At 42.3% G+C, this 22,078-nt stretch overlaps 1 protein-coding gene across 1 annotated transcript in view; it reads right to left on the minus strand.

Moving 5' to 3' along the window:
- ZMPSTE24 (zinc metallopeptidase STE24) overlaps nucleotides 1–22,078 on the minus strand; it is a 30,130-nt gene that overhangs the window by 1,061 nt on the left and 6,991 nt on the right. The window contains exons 3-9 of the mRNA XM_042022544.1: nucleotides 19,895–19,981; nucleotides 19,167–19,283; nucleotides 15,721–15,873; nucleotides 11,717–11,858; nucleotides 9,263–9,423; nucleotides 7,772–7,876; nucleotides 8–151 (exon numbers count right to left, since the gene is read on the minus strand). Of these exons, the coding sequence (XP_041878478.1) occupies nucleotides 8–151; nucleotides 7,772–7,876; nucleotides 9,263–9,423; nucleotides 11,717–11,858; nucleotides 15,721–15,873; nucleotides 19,167–19,283; nucleotides 19,895–19,981 (909 nt within the window). The remainder of the gene's footprint in view (nucleotides 1–7; nucleotides 152–7,771; nucleotides 7,877–9,262; nucleotides 9,424–11,716; nucleotides 11,859–15,720; nucleotides 15,874–19,166; nucleotides 19,284–19,894; nucleotides 19,982–22,078) is intronic.

A 22,078-nucleotide genomic window follows, 5' to 3' on the forward strand; every position in this document is an offset into this window, starting at 1 on the left:
TCATTACCTCATTGTAAGGTGAAAAAATGAACTGGAAAATAATCATCAAGCCTATCAGGGTAGGTTGGGTGTCATAGAAACCAAATGCAGCAAAGAGTTCTTTTTGACCAATTAGCACAGCAAACAAGAAGAAGCAAAGGAAGGAATTCATCTAGAGAAAAGAAAAAACATTCTTAATTAAGATAAGTCATTACATAACCTCACATTACAGATTTGCACAGGGATGCCACTGTAAAAAAACAAGTAGATTACTTTTGAACTAATATACAGAGAGGAACAAACAGCTGGTCTTTACCTGCTTCTGAAACACAACAGTAAAAGAACCACTATTTTCTGTCAGTGAGCAAAAAAAAAGTAATGAAGGGAAATGAAAAAGCAAGAAGAGAAGCAAGGAGGGAGAACAGGGTAGAACCCACTTCCTTGGAATTAAGCATAGGTTCTAAAAAGTTTAAAGCCAAACAAAATGTGTCTGTGCTGTGTTGTACTTCTATTCCTGGAAACAATCTATGCTTCCATCTAAGCTGTGCAGCACTGTGTACAAGCACCGTGCTTGCCTGGCTTTTCAGAGCCAAGAGGCAGGACCATGCCTTACCAAGTTTTCTAGAGGGGGCGATTAGTACCTTTTCAAGCTAAGTGGTTGTTTGGTCTTTTTAGAGTAATATGGAAGGTGCCAGAATACTGTTTGTTATTGAAACACACAGAACAGAAAAGAAGGATGGCTGTGATAGCAAACAACCAACAGAAAAAGTGTAAGATTTTGCAGAAGAATTTGTGAAAATTTCTGAAGTTGAGGATAAAGTCTATCACAGCAAAACAGTAATATCTAGAAAATGTATCCAAAGACAAATTACATGAGCTAAGTGGCAAAAACAGTGTACTAGTTACTAGCTAGCAGGGATCAATGCTAATACAAGAAATTGGGAAGTAATTGCCTTAAAGCAAAAAGCAGAAAGGGCCTCACTGAAACATTCAGCTGCACAGGTAAGAAAAAGCCAGTATGGAAGCAGTTTCCTTAACAGGAGCTTAACAGTGATGTTTACAGCCTGAAAAGCTTGTGAATAGCCTTTGAAAAAGAACAGAACAGCATTCCTGGAACAGTGCACACATCTCAAGAAAGACATGATTTACTAAGCAAGCTCACAGATGACACAAAACTGGGAGGAGCTGTTGACTGCATGGAAGCCAGGGAGGCCCTGCAGAGAGACCTCAACCAATTAGAGGGCTGGGCAATCACCAGCCACGTGAAGTTCAACAAGGCAAAGTGCCGGATTCTGCACATGGGATGGGGCAACCCTGGATGTACGGACAGAGTGGGGAATGAGATGGAAAGCAGCACCAAGGAAAGGGACCTGGAGGTCCTGGCTGATGGCCAGCTGGATCTGCAGTGCCCTAGCAGCCTGGGAGACATTAGGGACAGCACTGCAGGCTGGGCCAGGAAGGGGATTGTCCTGCTCTGCTCTGGGCTGAGCAGCCTCAGCTTGAATATTGTGAGCAGATTTGGTCACCACAATATAAGAAAGACATTAAACTATTAGAGAACATCCAAAGGAAGGCAACAAAGATGTTGATGGGCCTTGAGGGGAAGCTGTATGAGGAGCAACTGAGGCCACGTGGTCTGTTCAGCCTGGAGAAGAGGAGAGTAAGGGGAAGACTTCTTGCAGTTACAACTTCCTTGAGAGAGGAAGAGGAGGGGCACACTGATCTCTCCTCTGTGGTGACCAGTGACAGGACCCGAGGGAATGGCCTGAAGTTGTATCAGGGGAGGTTTAGATTAGATAATAGAAAAAGGTTCTTCATCCAGAGAGTGGAAGGGCACTGGAATGAGCTCCCTTGAGAAGTGATCACAGCACTATGCCTGACAGAATTCAGAAAGCATTTAGACAATGCTCTCAAGCCACATGGTGTGGCTCTTGGGGATAGTCCTGTGCAGGGCAGGGAGATGGACTTGTGAGATCCCTTCCAAATCAGGATATTCTGTGGTTCTATGATGAAATTACAGAAGGTATGCAGGAGGGCAGCTCAGACAAACAAAACAGAAAAGGCTGAGAACTTGGAGAAAAGAAGCATAAGTGATACCTAGAACAACACAGATCTGTAACAAAGCAATTACATATTTCTACAGAGATTGCTTCATTGTTCACCCCCATTTGGGCATGCACCAAAATCAGAACAATGAAGTTATTCACCAATGTACAAGGTAAGAGAATAAAATATAAGTAAGTACAAATACCCTCCTATATCAGATTTCCTAATCCTCAGTCACATTTCTTGTCAGCTCTTAAAGGAATGAGGATGACAGATGCTCTCAGACACATGCTGCAAAGCTTTCTCAGAGGTAATAACAAAAACCTATGCAGGCTGGGAGTCGGGATGCATCCAGTCCTAGCCTAGCACAGGGATGGAAACAGACCATCAGAAAAGGCTGTGAGATTAAATAAGTGTTAAAAAGCAAGATATATGTGTCTCAACTTGCCTTGGTTCCAGCCAGGACAGGATCAATTTTTGCAGTAGCCAGGAAGGGCCATGGCCAGGACATGGAGGTTATTCTGTACCACCTCACGTCATTGCTGGGGGGCAGGGAGGCTCTTCCAAGGAGAAGGGGTTCCTTCCAGTTGAGAAAACTTGGCAATGGGAGCCACCTGTTACTGTCTATTACCAGAGTTATTTTTTCCCATGTAATTTCTTTCCTCCTACCCTCTGTCATCAGTATTGTTGTTACTGTTCATTTTCTTATCTCACTGCTGTTTCCAGTAAATTGTCCTTATCTCAACCTGTGATCTTTGCCTTTTGTGCCTCCAATTCTCCTCTCCATTCCACCACAGCAGGGAGGGGAAGGGGAAAAGTGGGGGAGCAAGAGAGTAGTTTTGAAGTCTTGGAGGCACTGAATTGGGGAGCAACATTCCTAAACCACCACAGCCTTATTTAGTGCCTGTGTGGCATGAAGGGTTGACATAAGAACAGATCTACCCAGACCGAGTTGGAAACACATTTGAATTAAAGATTCGCTGTATTAGGTAAGGAGCCACTGATCACAATGTTGCTTGGTCTGTTCATGTGAGTGTGGTCCTAACCCTGTATGTATTCCCCTTAATGCACCATGTGCTCCTCGTGATGATTATTTTTTAGTGAGGGGAGAGGGATCAGCATTGCTCTGTTGATGTACTGTGTGATATCAGTTTATGACATGATACCATCAAGGGCATCAAGAGATTTGGGATGTGTATTCAGTGTTTCTCTCCTACCCTTACCGCAGGTGCTGCTTTTGAGAGGCCATTAATATGGGTACTGAGCCTGTGGGGCAAGCAGAGGATGATTTCCCCCAGCTTTCCAGCCCCTTTTTGTCCTTCAGGCCTTTTAAAACACCATTTGAGAATTCTGAAGTCCCCTTGGATGTTAGGAAAAGCATGCTCTGGCTGATAGATCTGCCAGGCGTCTTCAGTACGGTCCACACCATGTTCAAGAGTTGGGACGGAGTTTTCTAGGAAGGTTATTCAGAGGTCTGCCCAAAGCATGGACAGTCATGAGTAGCACAGAATATGGGGGGAAATGAGCCAGTTTTGGGGGAAATTCTCTGCTCCAGTGGTTTGGGAGTTCTCCCCTGAACAACTACAGGACCCTGATAAAGTGACAGAACAATTGCAAAGCAAAGCTGCAGCAACTCCTGAGAGGAGCAACTTATTGCAGTATGCTGGGTCCTGGCTACTATTTATCAGACACTGCTCATCACTAGACAGTACCCTCAGAGGGAGGAGGAGGAAAGCAGAGCAACAGCCACTGTGGCCACTCAAACTGCAGCTGAACCGGAAGAACACCCCGTGCCAGTAGCAGTCATCTCTATACAGAAGAAGAAATACAAGACCAAATCAGTTTGCCTAGTGAGGGATGAAGAGAAAGCAGGGCCCTCAAAACAGGAAGGAGAGGCAAAGCCAGAGATAATCCCTATACCTGGGTGAGCTGCAAGATACGTAAAAAAGATTTCAGCCACTGGTTGTGTGAGCCCCTGGTGGCCCAGCTCCTCCAGTGCTGGAATATCACAGCCGATGATGTGAAACTAGAGGGTAGTGAAGCCCAGCAACTGGCATCCCTGTCCCAGGATGTGGGCATTAACAAGGGGATTGGGAAGAGGACAGAGACTCTCAACTTCTGTAGGCAACTCCTGTCAAGCATGAGGGAAAGGTACCCCTTCTAGGATGATCTATTAGTGCACCAAGGCAAGTGGAACACCATAGAGAAAGGTTTCCAGTATCTGAGAGCTGTGCTGGAGGTACTCTATAAGGCTTTAAGTAACAAGCAGTCCCCTGTAGATCCAGATGAGGTCCAGTGTACACAATCCACAGAATGGAAGTTTTTAGGGAGCATGCCATCGCCGTATGCCAACTCATTGACTTGGATGTCAATGAAAGAAGGAGAACAAAACAGTGCTTCACATGACTACCTGACTCTGGCAATATGATGATCTTTTTCCTCTCTACCAATCTGCACCTTGGCTGCGGAAAGACTGTCCAAGACTTCAAACAGACTTGAACGACTTGAGCAAGTTAAAGAGGAAATATCCCATGTCCCACCAGCACGGACCAGAGTCTCTGCTATTGGGAGCAGCTGCCCCCTCTGCTCAAGAGAGAGGGTACACACCGTGAGGAAAGCTGTGGTTTTACCTGTGTGACAATGGAGACGACACAAAGTGGGATGGAAAACCCACCTGTGCCCTAGCAGCAAGAGTATGTGAGTTGAGAGGTAGAACAACCACTGCAGGAAATTCTACAAGGATAAAAACTGCTCCAGCTTCCAGTGGGAAGCTCCTCAGACAAAACAGAATAGCTGATGTTACTTCCAATCCTCTTGAAGGGACCTCCAGTTTATATTTACAAGAGGTGACCAATGAGTACTATGACCAAGATTAAAAGGGCCCTGGCTCCAGCCAGGTGGAGGAAAGGGACAATCGGATCTACTGGACTGTCTGGATCCAATGGCTTTAGTTGACACCAGGGCATCTTGATGCCATCAAGATACCTAGGGGCAGAATCTGTCTCTCTTTCTGGGGTGACAGGGGGATCCCAACAGCTGAAGTGTGCCTAACTGGGAATGAATGGCAAAATCCCCCTATTGTGACTGGTTCAGAGATCCTGTTCATCCTGGGCAAAAATGACCTCAGGAGATGGTATTTCCAGGACCCAGAAGGGCGTCATTGGCCTTTCAGGATAACTGCTGTACAGACAGAGGAAATTTGACAGATGAATCCCTTGCCTGATCTCTCACAGGACCTTTCTGCTGTGGGACTGCTGAGTGTCAAAGAACAACAGCTACCAATCGCTACCACAACAGTGCATCGTCAATAATACTGCACCAACTGGGACTCCATGCCGCCGTCCATGAGACGATTCATGGAGAGCCAGAGACTTCTCATCAAGACTCGTTCATCCTTCAGTAGCCCCATGTGGCTTGTGCGTAAGTCCATCAGAGAGTGGAGACTGACAGTGGACTATCGTGGCCTGAACGAAGTCATGCCACCGAGTGCTGCTGTGCCAGACATGCTGGAACTTCAGTATGAGCTGGAGTCCAGGGCAGCAGAGTGGTGCCACCATCAAAACTGCTAATGTGCTCTTCTCCATTCCTCTGGCAGCAGAGTGCAGGCCACAGTTTGCTTTCACCTGGAGGGGTGTCCAGTACTGGAACTGCCTGCCCCAAGGGAGGAAACACAGCCCAACTATTTGCCATGGACTGATCTAGACTGGGAAGGGTTGGATCTGAACTAGCAACATAAGGGTGAGTCATTTCTGGCTTGGTGGACCCAAGATGCCTCAGATCATCAGGGAAGAGATGAAACAAACAGGTGGGCTCGTGATCAAGGAGTGGACTTAACCATGGACACCATCTCCCAGGTTATCTCTAGCTGTGAAACGTGCTGTGATCAAGCAGGGCCCAAAGGGTAAAGCCTCTGTGGTCTGGGTGTCAATGGTTGAAATATCAATCTGGGGAGGCCTGGCAGATCAATTACATCACACTCCCACAGAGCCTCCAAGGCAAGTGCTATGTGCTGACAATGGCAGGAACAACCCCTGGACGGCTGGAGAAGCACCCTGTGCCTCACGGCACTGCCCAGAACACCAACCGGGGCCTTGAAAAGCAAGTCCTGTGGTGGCATGGCACCCCAGAAAGAATTGAGTCAGACAACGGGACTCATTTCAAAAGCAGCCTCATAGACACCTGGGTCGGAGAGCACAGGATTGAGTGGGTGTATCACATTCCCTATCAGGTACCAGTCTCTGGGAAAATTGAACAGTACAGTGGACTGTTAGAAACCACACTGAAAGTAAGGGGTGGTGGGACCTGCAAACATTGGGATCTACATTTAGCGAAGACCATCTGGTTAGTTAACCCCAGAGGCTCTACCAATTGAGCTGGCCCTGCTCAACAGCCTACATAGCATAGATGGGGATAAAGTCTCTTGGTGCATATTAGAAATGTGTTAGGGAAGACAGTTTGCATTAGTTCTGCATCAAGCAAAGGCAAACCCATCTGTGAGACTGTTTTTGCTCAGTGACCTGGATGCACTTGGTGGGTAATGCAAAAGGATGCTATGCAGGGCCAGGAGTTAGACTTGGTGATCATTGTGCGTCCCTTCCAACTTGGCTTATTCTGTGATTCTGTGAAACATGATGTGTACCTCAAGGGGATTTGATTTTTGGGTGAACAGTCTATAATGTTGAATTATACAATACTGTTTGCTCAATGACACTGCCACTGTGTGCCATAACTACCATGACCAATGAGTATGGAGTACGTCGGATACACAAGCCGTGAGCTCCTGACGCAGCTTGCAACCAGCCAACAGCACACCAGCCCTCCTGTCCTGGAAGACATCTAGGACCGATAGAACCCACAGCCATGGACTAAATGAACTCAACAGACACCTTGGAGGTACAGTCACCAACTATGGAAATGATAGCTGCACTTGTGTGTGTATATATCCACACACATATATCTAAGTATATATATAGTTGGAAGGTGTAGGATCTGGGCATGTCATAGACGATACTGAATAAGGGGGGGCTAATGCCCTGGTTCTGGCCAAGACAGAGTTAATTTTTGCAGTACACATGAGGGGCCATGGCCAGGACAAGGAGGTTATTCTATACCACCTCCCATCATTGCTGGAGACAGGGAGAGGAAAGGCTTTCCCAGGGAGAAGGGGTTTCTACCAGTTGAGAAAACATGGCAGAGGGAGCTGTCCAGTATTGTCTACTGTACAGTTGTTTTTTTTCTGTACGAATCCTTTATTTTCTTGCACCCACTGTCATCAGTATTGTTGCTGTTACTGTTTGTTTTCTTATCGCATTGCTGTTCTTATCTCAACCAGTGAGTGGTTTTTGCATTTTATGCCTCCAATTCTCCTCTTCAATCTGCGACAGAGAGGAGGGGAAGGGGAAAAGTGGGGGAGTGAGAGAGTGGTTTTGGAAGTCTTGGTGGGGGCACTGAATTGGGGAGTACCATTCCTAAACCATGACACAACTTCAGAAGGCTGCTCAGATGAATTAAAACGGCAGTAGACATGCTTTCTGAGATGCTTATTACCAACCAGATGAAGCAAGGGAGGGAACAGAAAGGCCAGTATATGTTCATTGTAGATAGAGCAAAGAAAAAAACCCAAACTTTCTGTCACAGAGCGTAAGTATATCAGGTGAATGTACACTGACAAATCTGAAAGAGGGCATTTGGAAACAGCTATAATTACAGATGTTCCAGGAAAAAAAAACAGTTTATCATAACCTACCTGGCTGATGATTATATTTTTGACAGTATGACCTAGTTTCCAGTGACCCAATTCATGACCGAGTACAGCCAGAACTTCTTCATTTTTACATCCTTGTTTCTTATTCTGAGGGAATAACAAAACAGAAGTATTATCAGGTATATCTGAACACAACCAAATAAATTTCTTACTCATTTGTTTTTTCCTTGGTCATTTAAGTATCCCTAGATCAGACCATTCCCTTCCAACAGCAGAAACACACATATAATTTCTTGCTGAGCCTTTTTCATGAAGATACTTACAAAAATAGAATCTTTTAAGTTTAAGAAGATTTCTACTATGAGGTGGTGTTTTCTTATTTCTATGTATGCAGACATGCTGATGCAAACCTGAAAGAAGACTGAAGATCTGTCTTCCAAACACTCTCCTACCATCCCTCCTTCTCATCCTGTTTATTTACTCAAGCAAAGCATTACACTGGAAGCAGGTATTCAGAGCTCCAGACTTTCAGAGGAAAATTGAGAGCAAAGCCCTGTTCCTACTTCCTTCAACACTCAACATGTAGCCTTCCTCCCAAGGCGGTACTGTTCCTTTAAAAAGGAACTGTCCTTTTCAAAAAGCCCTATGACATGCCTTAAAGCTATAGTTAGGAAGGACAACTGCATGTTCAAAGATCCATTAGCAAGTCAGAAGCAAACACAAAGGCTGAAGAACCTGTTGAAATGGAACACAGACTCTCATTATGACTAGATCAGGTGAGCTCAACATCCCCTCCTCTCACCACCCACTCCTGCAGTTTTGACAAACAAAACTCTAGGAACCACTAACATTCTGTCAAGGAACAGAAGCTGGACTGAATAACAGTCTAGACATTGATCTAACCTTAGGCTGCACAAGGCCATTTGTTTTTCTCAGAATTATTTCTTCAGGTTTTTCAGAAAATATTCCATTAGCTTTAGTCATTTCCATATTCTTCTGAGGCCACAACAGCTGTTTCAGCACACTCATGATGTGCACCTGCACATCAAAGGAGAGGCCAGTGCCAGGCCACCATCCTGTTCTGGGTATGAGAGGATGCACATGTGCAATCTGTTTGCGCGGTGTGCCTCCTGCACCAAAAACTCTGCATGCAGTAAAAGGCACACAAATGACACACTGAGAATTAAAAGTATTTCCTTCAAAGGGAAGCTTTGATGTGGCAGTCCCAGGAGAAGAAGATGAGCTAAAACCCTGAACAGGTCCCTTATTCAAACAATTATAAGGAAGGTCTAGTTTTCACATGCAGGGAACTGATGTTTTGCTAAAGCCCCTGCAGATTTTTACAGTCTCTGGTGCTATCTGCACAACTCAGCCCCAGAAATTCCAATTAGCAAACCAGGCATAATTTGGTGTTGAAATCCTTAGGGTTTGGGTTTTAGCAACTTACTCAGGACCTTTAAAACACATTAGAAAACACAAGGGAATATCTCACCAAGAAGTTAATATAAATAACACAATGAAAACCAAACTCACTTTGGTTTTAGACTTTGTTTCTTCATTCTCACCATCTTCTCCTTCTGCTGGTTCTTTGTTCAAAGCAGAATAGTCTTCCAGGAGTGTGTCAAAGAGTACTATCCGCTTATTCTTGAAGAATCCATAGAAATAAGCATTGCTGTGGGAAGAACGCTTAGAACCTGATGGGGAAAATTCAAACACCACGATCTGAATAATCCCATGCACTGAAGCCTGTAAGGTATGGCAAAGACCAGATTCTTCCAGAGGAATTCTCAAAGTCCCCAAATGAACAGCAGACAAACTCAAGCACATCTGTTTGCAAGCTGAAGCATATTCTAAAATCTAATGATGACTCCAATAGAGAAATGTTGCATGTAATCACTAAAAGCATAAGAGCAGTCTTGAACACCTAATGTCCAAGAAGAAAAGCAAATTCTATTGCAATTTCAGATTTAGAGTAGAAAGAGCATTCTGCATTGACACTGCTGCAGGCAAAGAACCTGTGCCAAATTATGCAGAATTCTTTCAAATGTGCCAGCAAAGATGAATGTAAACAGATAAATATGAAGACTTTAGAAACAGATAAGGAGAAGAGATGGACTACAGATAACACAGTCCTGCAATACTATTTTGTTTGCAATAGGCCATTTTTTACAGCTACCTTTATCGAGATCAGGTCAGTCATGGACTGTTTCTACCGTCAATACACCTAGGGCCAAGAAACTTATCTCTTTCCATGGAATGTGGACAGTTTCAGTTGATTTAAAAGCTTATTTTTCCTTATAGACAGAAGTTGTAGCAACATCACGACTGAAGGATGTCTCCATGAGAGCAGATGTGGATTCCCCTGAGTTTTTTGCAGCAAAGGATAAGTTGGAAGGCATTTGCCTTAAAACACTTAGTATAAATGAATGAACTGCATAAACCCCTTAGGGCACAAATATCCATTGATTGATTTGAAGCCAACCTGTAGATGGTCTTTGTGACCTTCAGCACCAAACCACGACAGATTAACAGAGGAAGGGACTGGTCAGAGTATGACGCCTCAGCACCTGGTCCCTGCCCAGTGAAGAAATCTGAACGCCTACAGAATAGCAAGGTTTCCTTTCTGTGTGTAATAAAAATCTTCATCTTTCACTAAACATTGGTAGAGAAGGAACCCTTGTAATCTGCCTCTTACAGAATGAACCCTGAAAGTAAAGGACTTAGTTGCACATTTTACCAAGAATTCAGTTCTGGAGCAGGAAGAGCCAAGACAGAGCGCAGAAAAACACCAGTAAAAAATGTTCCCACATTCAGTCCCCCATGCCAAAAGGGAATGGTGCTGGCTCAACACTCTTAAGAATGCTACAGAAAAAAGGGGGGGAGTGGGACAGTATTTGGAGCTTTAGCAGCCTCCACTGCAGCTCCCTGCACTTAAGCAGACATGCTGCAGAAGCCAACACAGGACACTGCACAGGGGCTGCAGTACCAACAACCGGTTCATGGCACTTTTACCATTGCTAAAAGCTGGGATACTGACAGCAATACATTTGGGAAAACCGTACCTGTTTAGCAAACCCCTGCACTGACTCTCAAGCTTGAAAAGCTTTAGCTCGGCTTGAAAAGAGAAGCATTTCATGTGCCCCAAGTGTATCAGTGGTTCTGAGCAGCACTGAGGCAGAACACTGGCAGGACTTGACCAGTCCAAAGTTTTGAGTCACAGCTTCTAGGCTAGATAAAGCCTTCACCACCCTCTCCAACAGCAAACTTCTATCATTTTAGGTCTTTATGCCATCTCATACTGCTTTCACAACGTCAATAAAAAACACCTCTGAGCCTCACAGCTGGGACACAAAACCAAAACAAAATTTGGGAAAGCCCCTGAAATCAAATTCAGACAGGAGCAAAATAAGTAACAGTGGAAATGTCAAACAGTAAAGTACTCCATGAACATGGAATTGAAGTGACATGGCAGCTGGCATGCTCCATGTTATATTCCATGACCTGAGAAATTCAGTATTAGAAAGTGAAAAGAATTTGTCTAAAGTAGGTGTGAGACCATCCAGCTACAGCATAAGAAACCATCCCCGTGAAATAGGTATTTTTAATTTTCAAGACTTTTTCAACTGTTTTACCAAGGACTTTGAGACAATTAAGGCTAAACTGAAATTCAAAAAATTAAAAAGCTATTTTCTTTGTTTCACAGGTCTAAAATTGTAATCTTGACTACTTCTGTGCTCCCTGACTTGACCAACCTGCGTATTTCCATTCCACAGACCCAGGACAATGCTTCCAACCAGAGGCTGAGTTCAGGCTGTGCACTGAGCTTCAGGAAAAAGACCAGGAAAATGCTACAGACATTGGCAAGTATTGCAGTATCTGAGCAATGCAAGCAACTACCCTACTACGGCATCCACAATCAATGCTAAAACCCCACATATTTAAAATTACAAAGCCTTTTTATTTAAAAAAAACAAAACAAAACCTCACCTTCAACAACATACACCTTAGTCAATGGGAAGTCAATGCTCTTTGCCATTGTTTCAATTTGTTGCTTGAGCTCTCCCTCCGGAAGTGGAATGAATTTATCAAACAAAGGTGCAATATAGTCTGCATAGATTGTAACAAGCACCTGCAAACACATGTGGATATTAAGAACAGGCCATGCAAACGTGTTTAGTACTAAAGGTGGAGCAAAAAGTTCAAAAAGAGGGCATAATTTCAGAAAAAACACTTGATAAAGCAGAGTCCTGTATGAAGTGGGATCTATGGCCAGGCTCTCTATGGGCTGCTTTGTCTGGTGGCCAGTCCACAGTTCAGCAACAGGATGGGGCAGGTGCCGGTGCACAAACCACCTACACGCTTCAGCAAAACTGGTGTGAACAGCACAGAAGACAAGGCCTCTGGGTAGATGGGAGCAGGGAGCTCATCAGTGACAGGCTGTCACTTCCCTGTACTTCACCAATCCTGGAAAGCTCTGAAGTGTTTCATACTCAGCTGCAGAGATGAAGGAACCAGGAGATAGAAGAAGTGGGACTAATTCCTGCTAACTTGCAAAGCAACTGTCTAAAGAGAGGCAAGAAATTTCATGTCCCCTGTCTTCTTTCCATTTCCCAGCTGTTGGCAGGGCCAAGGCAGTTGACTGTCTGATGCCTCTGGTTCCACAATGACTAACAGCCTTGACCCAAAACCATCACTGCAGTGCACCTGCATCTCTTTAAGCTGGCATCAGCTGCGGCCCAGTTGAGAAAGCCAGAACTAGAATAATGTGATGGAAAGGACAGCTCAACTTCCTTTCCTCATACTCTGGATCTTCACAAAATTATTTTTATTTATTTATTTTAAAAGTTTAAATTCTGCTTAGTGAAAAAGGAACAGGACATGAGAGGCAAATGGACATCAACATTAACTTCAAAATTATCTTGATACGTTTTATTTCACTGAAAACACGTACCTGGACTTTTGACAGTGCGTGCACCGTTGAAAAAGTCCAATGAAATAGAAAATCAGAAAAACTAACTTTTGTGAAGTCACAGCAAGTGAGGGCATCAATATGAAACACCAGTTATTTTTGTTGCTGTCATTTTAGAGGCTTAAACCTCTGCAGATATTTTGCAGAAGGTGTAGGAGGGTATTTCATAGAACAGAAACCAGCTTTTCATTCCAGACTAGTGTTTCAGACCATATAGCATGTGGGGACTAATTATAAGGTTTTATCTCAGATCTTTCTGTAATGCCTTGGTATCAGCAGGCACAACAGACTAGTAGAAAGATGCAACCCTGATTACAGAGTTATGAAACTGGAATTTTTCCCTAAACCAGACTCTAAAGGGTAAATCTAATACCCCTTTGGATGATTTTGCATGTCAGAGGCTGTTCAAACACATAAAGGCCTGAAACCCTATAAAGTTGCAGTTGCAACACTATGAAGTTGAGGTGGCACACACCAATTGTCTAGGCATGCACTTAACCCTCAGGGGTGGAGGGGGCCCAGAGGAAAAGAATAAGCCAAGAATGCTAAGTATTCTTTCAGTACAGAAGTTTGCAGCTCTGTCAAGATGTTTTATTTTCTACCTTTTGTTGTGTAAAAGATAGACAAAACCTGTTATATCAGGTTCTAAAATATATCTGTAGCACCTCAGGACAAAATCTATGTGGACAGCTAAATGGGAATCTGCAGGCAGAGCAAAAATAAAGTAGTAGTTTGTAATAGGAAAGTGAGAGAGAGAAACGTGGCTTCAGCTGCATATGTTCTGGTTCTCACCTTGAAATTTAGTGCTTGGTACTACTCACCTACATCTTTCTACTCAACCTGCTTGTTAAAGACTACAAAAGGGGCATTCAGAAAGTTTCTCATATGAGATCATGCAATATTTTTTACAATCTATATTTTAAGAAAAGATAGCAAGAATAAATACAGTCAATGACTGGTATAAAGGAAGATAAATAAAAAATCTTTTCACTTTCAGTGTACAAATGAGGCCAGGCCATTTCAGAAAATCCTGTATCTTTCATCACTTATTTTAAAATTCCAACTTAATCCTTCTATGAAAAACCAAGTTTTTAAAGCTTTTAAGATGAAACACTTAACATATGAACTGGATATCACATAAAGAACTAATATCCAATTTTGCAAATAATAAGGCTACACTGGAAAAGTTGTAAGTATGAACTGTTTCACACAGATTGAGAGAGAAATAGCTCAAATGATGAGTTAGGATTTAAGAGTATGCTGCTGATCAAAGCTTGCAAGAAAAAAAACAGCTCTTTAAGAACTGTTGTCTGAACAAATCTTTCTGTTATAGTAATTTCAATACATGTGACCTGGCATTTTTGACACCTAACACTGTGATTTTTCAAAATGCATTCAAAAACAAACAAACAAAAAACCAAAACCAAACAAAAACAAAAAAACCCCAAACAAACAAACAAAAAAAAGGGAGTATGTTACAGCATAAGGACACCCGGACTAGAAAAAGCAGGAGCCAGCATAACAAAACAACAGAAACATTGTATAATTAAGCCAACAAACAAAAGCTTGAAATAATTCAAAGTAGCAATCTTAAACTGAATTTACCACCTAAGGGGGGCACTTCTGCTACTGCACTGTTGTCATCAAGCTTTGAGTTAATGGCCATATAGAAATCTACTAACCCACACATATTTTTCTTCAGTTACATGTTAAGCATCAGTGAAGCAAAAATGCTAGTAAGCAACAAATACGATTCAGATAATGAGATCTGTATCCCATAAAAACAGCATTATGAAAAAGCTTGCAGTCATGACTTAAAATGAGCCACAATTCCTTCCACATTGTCATATCTGAGAAAATCAATGCAGCTATCAGATTATGCAAGTGGAAAATCAGATTTTCCTGTGTTAATTGCAGTGGCCTCCCACACAGCATTATCATCACATTTTTGTACAGATGTAGCCAGCCAGTGCCTCTGCTTTAGAGAGAAACCTGACAAATCAGAAGTCCAAGAAAGCTATAGAGGTGATCTGAATCTAGAAGCAGGGAGAAGATAAAGATAAAAAGCAACACTCACTTAAGTCATGAATAAGAAACTTAAGACAGAAAACTATCATGACTTCCTATACAAATATTCCTTAAAATTTTCTTGATAGGGCACTCCAACCCAGAAGTCTGAACTTCAGCTGAGAATTAGGGATTGACTGACCCATATTTACTGTTGGGCTAACATGGCACATTTTATTACATCACTGTAACATAGCCATTTATTCTTTTACTTGTTAAAGTGTTTTTTTAATCTAAAAATGAATGACTATATACAGCGGTACTTGTGTAATTTCTACCTTGGGTGAGCACTGGTTTGTATATTGAGGAAAAAGGCAGTAGAGCACTATGCTGAAAGAGACAAAAAATACAGCCCTCAGAGTAACAATAGAAAGTATCAAATACTTATGATATAGATAAAACGTTATTTTACATAAACCCTAAAAACATCAGCTACAATTCAGTGTATGAAAGCAGCTATATAAGCAGAACGATGAAACATTGCTACTTCTCTTAATACCAAGCAATGCACTGAGACCTGTGCAGTAACCTACAAGAAATGCCCAATGGAAACACCACTGATGAAAGCACAATCTGCTTTGCCTTGCCAATCTGCTGGCACTTGCCCTTGTGCCCTTTCTGTATTTAAGAGAAAGGAAAACCTATTACCGCATACTGCTGTATTTCCAGTACTTATTCTAAAGCTTTTTCAGTGCTTATCTTTCAATTGATGAAGACACTCCAGTATTAAATAGATTAAATATATATGACATTAACGTCAAATATATTTATCAAATATACATGAGCTATTATTCCTAAACAAGTACATTGAGAGCAAGACACCCTGTTAAAGTTTGTAGATATTAAAATTCACAAGAGATTTAGATTTTTCTTCTTTTCCTTTCAGCTGGGTTCAGCATGCTGAGCCATGCCAGTAAGCTGGAATCTGGAAGAAACCCAAACATCTCGTACTCACCAAGGAAACAACTAATGTGAAGAGCCAGGCATAGATAAAGAAGTAGTCTCCCCCTATTTTAATAATGTAAAGCAGAAGGGATGTCACTGGCAACAGAATACACTGAGTCACAACAAACTTCTTGACAGCATCCTTAAAAAAAAATCCCAGCGTCTGCAAAGAAAGGATAAATTGTATCAGTAATATGTCAGTGTAAATATTAACATGCCATTCTGGTTAGTGAACTGATCCCTTCAGTTAAGACAAATGGCAAAACAGCAATGCCAGTGTCATAAGAAAATCAGAGTCAGTCAAAAAGGAGCTTTTCTAGCAGCTCCATACAACCACATGGACTCAAGCCCATGCAGATACACTCTTCCTTAGTAAGGCCTGACCCAAAGCATCCTTTTGCGTTGCACATTCATTAAAGGAGGAAGACAAAATTTAAGCTTATCTGTCCCTTACTTCCTTTACCAATCTATATCCCACACATTATGGATTCTTAGAAAATAAGAAACTCTCAAAGAAGCACTGCTACTGAAAATGTTTTCTCTTTCATTAAACAGCTGCCCCAGTTTGTCTTAACTTTCAGTTACCACTAAGCTAATTGTCCTAACTGGAAATATATAGAAATCCTATTACAGATTTTCAGCAATACCTTGGGCATTTTACTCCAAGCTTCCACTGACATGCAGTTACTACCAAATAGCTATCTCAGGCTTTAAAAGTATCATAACTTTAACAGAAGCAATAGAAATTTCAAAGACCTCTATCTGAATGATCTGATCTAGTGACTCTGCAACACAATTAAGATACCCATCAAGCTCTAAAGGATTAGTATGTAAAGATCTTTCAAACAAGGCTGTACTGAAAAGCTCTGAAAGAAAAACAGGTCAACTACAATCCATTTAGCTCGTATTTTCATTTTAAATCTCTCTTTACTTCCAGCTCCACAATCTAGGAGGAGTAGAGCTAGCAAATTGCATGGTGTCTTTCATCTTTGGTGAGTCTCTTGCTTCCTAAGGCAAATGTGACTTTGAGAAAAATCCTCATTTTCAGCAAGCCACTCCTACAGAAGGAAGAGTCTATTTGAAGATCAGCTAAGAATCACTGCTAGGAATTCCAAAGTCTGGGCCAGTACCAGGTGTGAATTTGGCTTATTCACTAAGGGGCCCAGACCATCAGTCTGAAATGGAAGGTGGAGATATGACTGTTTGTAAGACATCCGGTACCTAAGACATGGACTCAGCCTTTAGCTCTCAGTATGATGACCACTGCCAGGAAAAAACCCTTGTAAAAGACCATGAGGTAGCTCAGTCAAGCATTTTATTTCTATGGGTGTCAGTAGCACATCTTCATTTGCTTGTTTGATTAGGCACTGACAACAGTGAAGCATGCAGAGAGCACAGCTCTTGGGAGTAAATGTTCCGATACACCCAGAATACCGCTTACCTTGCCTAAAGCAACAATGAAACCACATGGATTCTGCAAGCTCTCAAGGCACTTTTAAAGAAGCCCAAGCTATTAAGTGCAGTATTTGACACTTTCCTTCTGCAGAAAGGCAGGGCCTGATCAAGTCAGGTTCTCCATCCACCAGCTACTGTGCCGATTGGCTCTAATTCTACAGTCTTTGGACTTCTGTGTGCTGGACATGAAGGGCTTGCAGATTCCGCACCAATACAGAACTCACTCCTCACTAAGGTAGGAGAAGCAATCAAGGTGTAGGCCTGATGTAACTACTAAGGACTGATATGAGAGACAAGAGCGAGAGATGGCATTTGATGTGTGTTTAAGGATTCAGAATGTCAAAAGGATGGCTAGGCTAGGCCAGGGCATAAGCACATTGCAAGAATTAGGACTCTGCCAGCCTTTACAATTTTTGGGGACTGCAGAACAGAAGTGATAGCCAGAGAACAACCAAAATACTTTAAACATATATTGCCTGTGGAGAAAAGACTGATTGACTCATGCTCTGGAAACACAGGAACATTCCTTCCTTCCTTGCTAGGAGCAGGACGCTAGCCTGGCAGTGTGCTCACTGTCAAGTCTGCAGAAGGGATTAGGATCCCCAGGACTGTATCTCAGAACCACCTGGGACATGAATGGCCATGGGCACCCTCAATCTGACAGTGAGGATCTCCTCGCTTGTGAGAAAAAAGTGACACACAGGTTTTTAGAATCACGAGGTTTTTACACAAGACTAGAGAGCTAAATGGAGTTCTGAGTTGGTCACAAGCTCAAGGTTTATGACTAACTAGGACAATCTTCAGATTTCCTTCTCAAGGCCTGGAGCAGGAGCTGCTATTGACACAGTATTGAAATATCAGAGGTGGGGGGACACACAGCCAAACCAGCCTTGTCATTTTCTGGGAACACACAGATTTAACAGCAAAACTGTGCAGTGAGAATTTTCATAGTTGGTCTTTCCTGGAAGGAAAACAGTATGCCATTAAATAAATTGATGTGAATCAAAATAATACCAGATGTGTCAGGATCTACACATTTCTGTTTTAAAGGGTGCAAACTAGATCACTGCACTTAAAGCCCTTTTTATTACTTACTTCCTTTCTTGTTTATAAAAAGGAATAAGAAGCATCAATGTATCAATCTACCAGGAACATAAGGAGTTTAGAAACAAACTGATTTAACTTCTTTAGTCTTCCCACCTCCATAGAGACTGGAAGATGAAATTGGCAAATAGAATCTCTACTGATACTAAAATGAACCACATTTGCTACCCATCTAAATTTCATTCTAATGCAAAAAAACCAAACAAACAAATCAGCCAAACAACAACTTCCTAGTAGACTTGGAACAGAAAGTACTGTAGACAACACCAGCTGGCTCCAAAAGCAGAAAACAAATCTTATGCTCTGGCATGAAATGGCTAATGATGGGCCCCAGATTGAGGTTCTTCTCTCAGAAAGAATATCTCATCTCATGAGAAACTGATGCTGACACAGGTGAAACCAAGTTGGTAAAAGCAATTAAGAAAACCAGGGCTGATATTATATGGGTACCCAACACAGGTACAAATGAAGAGCTGAATTCTCCAATCTAGTAAAGACTGATTTAAGAAATCAGTAAGTGAAACAAAATGAGAAGGAAAGTAATTTCTTGGTTTCCTTTCACCTGGGCATTGATCATAAATCAGGAGTGCCCCTATCAAGCAAATGATCCAAACTTCTCAGGAAAGGCAGATGGAGGGTTCATCCAAAAATTAACAGCTGAGGCATGAAACATTCTTTGTCCCACCCCTAGAACACACATCTCTATGCTCAGAGGCATGGGCTCACACAGCCTGCTGCTGCATGGGCACTCCTGCAACAGCCACTGATAAAACTGATTCTTATGCAGTGTGAGTAGAAATGTCCCTAAAACTAATGATCTTTGGCACAGATATGGACAGACCAGTCTACCTAACCAATCTGAACCCATCAGGTCAGCACAAGTGCTCTCTGCAATACCTGTTGATTGAAGCCATGTTTCTCTTCTATGACAAATGTATTATACAAACTCCATGGGAGACCAGTCACTGCACTGAAGAGTGTTGCAAGCAGTAGAAATACCAATGACTGAACAATCTGAAAAACAAAACAAAAGAAAACCACCTGATATTTACTGACCCATACTAACAAATATTCTGGATGTTAAAAATGGCTTTTAGGTCAGTGACTTAACTGAAACCAGTTAGATGATGATGCTAGATAAATTCACAGAATTAACTTTTTCATGATGATTAGATTATTGCTCACTATAATAGCTTACTAAGGATTTGGAACACAAATTTGGATACATGCTTCATCCACGGCACAAAGGCAACATAAGCAGTAGCCTCAAACTTCTTACCCTTTTAGTGTGCAGGTAGATCAATTCTAGTACCAGTAAAAAGAAAACACCCAAATAAAGAACTCCCAAAAACCCAGCCCACCACCTCATTTGATTCAAGCAGATACCAGACTTTGCTTTTAACATATAAGGCTGTTTTAATTAGTAAACTAATTTAAAAGCAAGCTAATTTACTGTTACCTGTTCTCAGAATCACACAGTCATTGTGGGCACCAGAAAATACCTGTTCTTTTTACTATATTATAGGTTAGCTACATCTCACTTTTAACTAAACACCAACTTAAAAATTAAAATTATTATTGCAGTAGGGACCAAATACTTTCACAGAAATTTAAGGCCTACTTACCTCATATTCTGGTCCAAACCCAGCACGACCAGAGATCTGACCAGACAGTTTCCAGAGAAAAGGAATTCCTCCACAGAGGAGAATCATCTTGAAAACAAAACCACATACCACAGAGGCAGTATGAAACACACTGTCATCTTAGTCTACTAAAATTTCAGCATGGTAAGAACCTTTAAGGGTGAATAAGACAAGTTTTATAATTAGCTTTTTGCCACCCCTCTGATCTTAACAGTGATAAAACAAGCCTGGAATATCTGGCAATAGTTAATTTTTACTTTACAGAAGTAGAGAGAAGGTAATTTCTTTTTTTCCTGTGAAATACTAGCATATTTCCAAGCCTATTTTCTGTAGACTTTGCTGCTATATTGGCTCAGACATAAGGTATATTTTCAGAAGATCTACGTATACATATACCCATATACATACATATATCCATACTGCAGCCTCTCGTCTTGAAGAGGAGCCACCCTCCTCTCCCAGAGCAGAGGTTCACCTGTGTTCCCTGCCCAGAGAAAAGCCCCAATTTCATTTTCACTACTGGAGCCGTTATAGCCATTTTGAAGAAAGCTTCATGGTCTCCTCCTTGTGCCTGCTCCCAATGTCTCCTGACATACTGGCTGCCAAGGAACAGGGAGTGAACATTTGGGATACACCACCATCAAAGAAACGCCCAAGCTAGAGCTACTGAAGCAAGAGCTCACTGCAGCTCACGGCCAGACCTGGCAGCATTTCTTATCAGCTCAACTTGTAAATATTTCATGTTTGCCTTCTTAGCAAGTGATGCATCCACTATATATATATAAATCACTTTTCAAGTAAGCAGCCTTCCAATACTGATAATGCCAGGGGGTTATTTATTTATTTTGAAAAGGCTTACTCTTACAACCTAATTGTTAGGGTGCATTTTCAGTGTCAGCAGGAGATGGAAAGGATCAAAGCAAGTGTGGTGGTTTTAAAAGCTCAGCATAGAAATCAAAGCCATTTAAACTGTACCCTTTCAATAGTGGAGGGGAACAAGAAAAAAACCCAACTCAGAGTGATTATACATTAGAGTCACAATTTACTAAAGAAAACAGCAGTAAACACAACACTAAAAAAAAAAAAAAAACAACCTGTACAAAAGAGAGAACTGGTTTAACCAGCAAAGACAAGATATTGCCCGGTCCCCCCTAGGGCAAAAACAAGATGGCAGAGGACCTCGGCGCTAGACCTTTTGGGTTGAGAAAACAAAGAATAATGTGAATAAACACAACAGTATCAATAAAAGAGGGCACAAAAGAGAGTGTTCCACCCACAACAGTATTTACCACCAAACAAACAAAATTGCTTCCTGAAGACAGATGTTGTTTCCACACAAAAGCAAAACGGTGGCTGTCCAGTACACTGCCTGCCACGCTGCACCCAGGAGAACAAAGGCAGCACACCGGAGAGGATCTTGCCGCTCAACAACCTCCCCCCAGCCTGGAAACAACGGAAAATGAACTAAACAAAACCTGGAGAGCTAGTTTTAATAAGGAACTATGCTGACAAGCTGCTCACTCCATGCCACTTGGCAGGCCTTGGGTCCCACTACATCTCTCCATGGGCGGCAGTACGAGGGGCAGCATGGCACGGTCTCAGGCACAATCCCTCTCCCCGGTGGCTGCGCAATCTGGGGCGGCTCCGACCTGCGGTGCAGCGGCTCCTTCTATCCGAGGTGGCAGCGATGGCAGGTGGCAGTGGCCTTGCGGGTATTGCAGGAACCCTGGCCCTGCACTCTCTCCTCTCACCAGCCCCAGACAAAAAGAACCACGACCCTTCCACTTCATCTTTCCTGATGAAAACCATCCCCTCTTCCAACATGACATGGTGGTATTGAATACTCAACACTGAAGCTCCACTCTCCTTGTTTTGTAACCGTAAGAGCAAGTTTGTTCCTCCTCTACAGACTACCTGTAGGTTTTAGACCTGACAGTCCCAGAAGTATCACCCTGAACAAAGATAGCTATTAGCATGTTGTTGATACTAATTAGTTAAAAAGAAACCCAAATCATTTATGGCTGAAATAAAGCATTCTAGTAATTCTAACACAGCATCTCCCCTTCAATTAATTTGCTGGGTTAATGAATCATACTTCAACCTATTAAAGGCAAAAGCTTGCAAAACTGGCATTCAGTTTCATCAACTTTGGCCACAATAGCCTCT

Source organism: Corvus kubaryi, unplaced genomic scaffold (assembly GCF_017639235.1).
Source record: "Corvus kubaryi isolate FWS band 111438036 unplaced genomic scaffold, C.kubaryi_AGA036_p1.0 37209, whole genome shotgun sequence".
Lineage (NCBI taxonomy): Eukaryota > Metazoa > Chordata > Aves > Passeriformes > Corvidae > Corvus > Corvus kubaryi.